General features: G+C 43.2%; 2 protein-coding genes across 6 annotated transcripts in view; both read right to left on the bottom strand.

The window, feature by feature from the left end:
- Positions 1 to 5,647, bottom strand: part of ank2b (ankyrin 2b, neuronal) — a gene marked incomplete in the record, with an annotated part of 125,750 nt that overhangs the window by 17,457 nt on the left and 102,646 nt on the right. For all 5 annotated transcript variants that reach the window (XM_014017466.1, XM_014017467.1, XM_014017468.1 and 2 more), the window contains 1 exon segment: positions 5,386 to 5,446. In XM_014017466.1, the coding sequence (XP_013872920.1) occupies positions 5,386 to 5,446 (61 nt within the window).
- LOC106523892 (uncharacterized) lies at positions 3,799 to 5,375 on the bottom strand (the record flags this gene model as incomplete). Its single annotated transcript, XM_014017471.1, is given in 1 exon segment — positions 3,799 to 5,375. A coding segment is annotated over 1 exon segment (1,407 nt), but the record flags the coding sequence as incomplete, so codon positions are not given.

Below are 5,647 nucleotides of genomic sequence, written 5' to 3'. Positions count from 1 at the left end.
TGAACCAGGAGATGTTGCTCTGTCTTCAAAAAGCCAAGTCGTACACAAATCTGTGTCTGAATCTCCTCCTGAAAGCACAAATTCTGGTGATATGGGCATCAAATCTATATGGCATACTGTGAGCCTGTTAAGTGTGTATTCAGGGATGGGYGAGTCTGGTCTGAATTCATCTCTGGATGTAGCAGAACCAGGAGAAGCTGACCTGACTTCTGAAAGACAAGGTATACTCCCATCAGTCTCTAACCCCTCATCTGAGTAAAGTGAGTCAGGAGATGTGGATCTACATGCTACTKCTTCTGGTTCATAGTGCGTGTACTGAAGGATTGGGGAGTCTGTAGACGTAAGCTGAAAAGAAGAAATCGACTCTGGTGAATTTGGTCTTTCATCCTCCTCAGAGAGCTGAGACATTGGTGCAAACTCCACATCTGATTCTATAGGGTCAGGTGATGATGGGCTACAACCACYGATAACAGCACAGCCTGGTAAAACCTGTCTGAAGTCAGGTATTGGAGARTCAGCTGCAAGTGTTTTACTAGCTGATGCTAAAGAGTCAGGAGATGAAGGTCGGTCATCATAAAACACTGCCCAACTGACGTCATGTTCTGACTCTGAGGATACAGACTCAGGGGAGTAAGACCTGCTCTCTGATTTTAAATCTGGTGACAAAAAACTATTTCCAAGTTTTGGTTCTGACTCAGAGGTATTTTTTCTCCTTTGGGTTTCATACAACAAATTCATTGAGGAGGCATGCTCAACATTTGGTGGAGCAGACTGATGAGACACCAAACTAAACCTAACAAATGAGGGAAAACGTTCAGTTATTCTTGCAATGAGAGGCCCAGTTGAATCTTCGTGTTCATCTTCAGACTCTAACAAATCAGGTGAAGGAGGTCGGTGCTCATGTAATCCTGATGCAGGCGAGTCATCTTTACAGTCTATATCAGAATAACATGCAGGCTCTGGTGAAGTGGATTTGCATTCAGTAGGTAAAATAAATGGAGTTGGAAATGCAAGTGGTGTAAAATTAGATATGGGTGACTCAGGTGAAAGTATCCTGGACTCATGTTCATCAGGTGTAGGGCTTCTCTCTTCTACCTCATTAGGAGGAAGACTTAGAGTCTCCAGTTCTGAGTCTGATATGCCCACTGTAGGAGATGAGGTCACTGAGGCCAAGAAACTTGGGTCTTTATTTTGAACAAATGATGGTAAAGGAGAGTCTGGAGACTTGTTTATGGATATGGTTGAACTAGGAGAAGATGTTCTTAGTTCTGCTAGTAAAAGAGACATTGGAGACATTGACTTGGGTACCATCTCAGTTTCTGAAGACCATGATTGTGGAGAAGACGGTCTGTTTTGTATACACTCAGTTAAACKCTCTATACCTGAGGAGCTTACTGAGGAAATTGAAAACTGYAAAACTTGGGAATCYAGGCACAAATCTTTAAATGGCTCTGGAGAACCTGATCTTTGTCCAGTTAATGCCCTTTCTTGATGTGATAAAGGCCCAGAATCTGATTCTGTACTGTTCAACTTCACATTATCCTCTAGTTCTGTCATATCTGCCACCTCAGAAACATACTCAGTTCTTGTTGCAACAAACTCAAARCCTGTTGTACCGAAGACCATCTCTCCAACATACTGAGGGTCACGTATCTGAGAAATAAGCTTCCAAAGTTCCGGACCATAAACATGTTTAGAGACAGCCCTACTAATTTCTTCTACAGACTGATGGTTACTGCACAGGAGCCCCTCTGTGATCTCAGACACTTCTGAGTCAGGTCCCTGGTTAGAAATACTTGTATCTACTTCAAAGTCTGCAGATTGTGAACATTTTGAAATGATTGATTCAGAGGATGATAATCGATGAGCAAAAATAGAAACTGATTCGTTGAACACTTTGAACTCTGGTRTTGGTGAATCATCTCGATAATCATTTCCAGAAAGCACCAAATCAGGTGGCAGTGTYCTCCCACTGCAGCACGCTGGCTGACACCAAACCTCATCATCCAGRTCAGAGACAGGAGAAGATAATCTGTCAAGTGTAGAAAAATGAGTTTCTAGTAAAACCCGTCCATCGTCTGGAATGGGTGACTCTGGTAAGAGCAACCCATTTTCATCCACAGACTCCACAGAYGGAGGTCGGCTTTCACCATACAATGATTCTAAAGAGGCAGACCTGTACTCAGAGTCTGAGGCCAGGGAAATGGGTGATGATGATTTCTCAACACCTGTTTGAGCTCTCAAGGCATTAGAGTCAGAGAAAACTTTACTAAAGTCTGGAATGGGAGAATCTGAAGGGAGGTGATAGGTTTTACCAGCTGACTCTATAGATGAAGGTCGRTCCTCACAGTGTAACAAATCCAGTGAGACAGAGCCAGACTCTGGATCAGAGRCGACAGAAACAGGTGATGAGGACCTCTCCAATGTGGTCCATTCAGTTTCTACTACAACCGTTCTAAACTCTGGGACAGGGGATTCTGGAAAGATTGGATAGTCTTCATCAACTGAATCTACAGATGGAGGTCTGCTCTCACCAAATAAAGATTCTGTTGAAACAGACCTACACTCAGTATCTGAGACAAATGAAACAGGTGATGAGGACTTCTCCAGTGTGGATAAGGCAGTGTAGTCTAGTACTAYTTGTCCAAACTCTGGGATGGGAGACTCGGGTGAAAGGGCTCTGTTCCCATCAACCGAATCTAGAGATGGAGGTCTGTTCTCAGTCAATAAAGAACTCAAAGACACAGATTCAACATCTGAAAGAACTGACTCAAACGATGTTGGGCGAACAGATACCGCACCTATAAAAGACTCTGATAAACACATCCCAAAATCAGGAACATGAGAGTCAATTGGCAGAGCTTTATCTGCATTCACAGATGATCCTGAATCATGAGTTGAGGGTCTATCATCAAACAGATGTGACTCATTTAAATCAGTTTCTGGTTCCAGATCTGACRATACTAACTCTGGAGACTCTGGTCTTATAGAAAGATGTGACGGACCTGAAAAGGAGGCGATGGATTGAGGAATCGAAGAGTCCGGTGTTAATGTTTGCCCTGACTGTGAGGCTTGGGCTAAAAATGGGTCCAGTAGCATCACAGGCTGGTTTTCTGGCAGTGCTTGTTTGCACATCTCTACTTGCAAAGCTGATCTTTCCTGACAAGWTCCTGACTGTGTTCCACAGAACTGAAACTTTACTACTTTGCTGATGAAGGTGTCTCCTACATACTGTGGATCACGGATTGGAGAGATGAGCTTCCTTAGTTCTGTATCGTAAACTAAGCTGAAGCCTTGCTGTGGGTGTTCTGTTAAAGATAATGTATGGTGCTGGTGTTTAATAGCTGAAGACTCTGCAGCTTCTTTAGGTACACCTGTGGTTAATGATAGACTCAGACCCTCAGATGCAGGTTCTGCTGATGATGAAGGTAAAGACCTAGCTTTGTCAACAGATTGTGGGTTCTCATTTGTTTTTAATGGAACATYTTTATGATGTTTTTTAACTTTCCTAGATTTTTTTCTCTTATTACAACCTGTCAGATCACTTAMGGGACTATGAATGTCCTCATTTAACCTTTCTTCATTTGACAAATCATGTGTTGTTTCTGTTTTAAATTCWTCAGCTGATGAAACCTCAGCTGAATGAGTACTCATGCCTAACAGTGTGGATTTGGACACTAAGTCTAGAGAAAGAGGCTTTTCTTCAACATCAGACAAAGAAATATTGACCCAGTCATCATCTTCCTCAGCTGGGACCTCAACTGGTGTTGGTGGTTTGTTCTCTGRATCAAAGATCAGTTTTTTTGATGTTTCTCTGTCATCACCAGAATCCAATGCTACCTTTGTAAATCGAACAGATTCTGTGGAGCTAGCTGAATATCTCCTAACAGATAAAACCAAATCAGATTCATCCCCTGATGGAACAGAAGAAGGTGAGAGAGCTCTGTTTTCATGATTAAACAATGAGGGAGTCAGAGAGCCATAATCTAAATCAGAACAGGCAGACTCAGGTGAGGATGGTCTGAACCCACAGGTGACAGGGTCAGGAGCAAACCTTCTAAAATCTTGGACCGGTGAGTCAGGCGGAAGCTGACAGAATGGGGTGATGGACTTTGTGGATTCAGGAGACGATGTCCTGATCTCGTCAAAACCAGGAGCGACACACGGATCAGTTGTATAAAACCAACTCAGTGTTTCTAAAATAACAGACTCAGGYGACGAGGCTCTGTCTTCTAGGTCCAAACTGAAGGACTGAGGTGAAATGGACCCCTCATCACAGCAGTCACTGCCTGGTGATACGGGCCTGCCAAAGGGTCTTCTGTTTGAAACCATTGGTGTTAAAGGCCTTTCTTCTGCTTCTGATGCACATGGAAAAGTACTCCCCCCTGGAGCTCTCAGGAGCTGCTGGGTCTGAGTTTCCGGCCCCTCGTGTTCAGGTTCCCATGGAAGAACAGGTGGAGGGAGGGGGGACAATGGCCTAAACTGTGGTACTGGAGAATCAGGTGCAAGAAAATTCAGCTCATTCATTGATGACACAGACTCAGGAGAGGAGGCTCTGCTCTCTGTCAGTAATGTTACCGTATCAGCACAAGTCAAACCCTCTAATACTGCTTCAAATTCAACWGCTTTATGTTTGGTAGAAAAGGTATCTGAGGTAATTATTTCATCCTTTTGAACCAATAAAAGTGGATTTTTAMAGTTGGCATCAAAATAATCAGCTGAATCTACATTTATGGTTGGATTAGTGTCATGAAGGGGTTCAGGATCATCTGAACTTAAGGTCTGGGCATGATCAGGGACATCTTCCTGAAGCCCACCTCTCCTGACCATCTGAATGATGTCATCAGAGGGTGAGCACACAGGTAATGTGGACACACCTTCACTGCATAAAAYTGCTGCCTCAGCATTTTCTCCATACAGGAATTTATAAAGTCGATGAGACACTTGGTCCTCGTGCCTCCTGGCTCTTTGTTGGACTGACGTTTGCTCAGGAATAGATTCTTTTAAACAAAACTCATCGGTTTCTGTAAGCTCCATAGACAGTTCTCTAAAGTCTTGTTCAGCTTCATCACCTTCCACCAAACTGTCTCCAAAGTCCATCATGGACAGCGGTTGATCTTCACACACACCAGTTCTGGAGATGTTGAATGTCTCCCTCCAAGGTGATGGAAATAAATGATCTGATAAGTCTTCAGAGTGGGTCATTTGGAGACACTCCAAGCTCCAGTCTTCTCCCCCCTCTGCCCCCTCAGGTTCAGCAGCTCCTTCAGTTGAAGGAGGCGAAATCTGTGCGCTCAGCCTGGGGGCCCCTTTATACACCGGATCTATGACATGAGAGCGGAGCTTGTAGGGAGAAGTGCAATACAACGAGAAGAACGGACTTACTTGTTTATAACTTCCTGCGTGTAGTGAGTCTGTCACTTCCTCATAGATTGTTTGTGACGACCTGTAAAACAAAACAAGAACACAACATCTTCATCTTGATATTTACTTACATAGAATAATGAAGATAACATTTGATCARCCACTGTTCTAATGATCAAAAACTGAAAACTTCAGAAACATACAATTGCTGTTTGTACAAGTAATGAGAGCCTTGTGGGCTGGAAAACTATTTGGTATTTTAGCTATTTTAGCTATATATATA

This window comes from Austrofundulus limnaeus, unplaced genomic scaffold (genome assembly GCF_001266775.1).
Source record: "Austrofundulus limnaeus strain Quisiro unplaced genomic scaffold, Austrofundulus_limnaeus-1.0 Scaffold169, whole genome shotgun sequence".
Lineage (NCBI taxonomy): Eukaryota > Metazoa > Chordata > Actinopteri > Cyprinodontiformes > Rivulidae > Austrofundulus > Austrofundulus limnaeus.
This window is presented reverse-complemented; position numbering and strand designations above follow the sequence as displayed.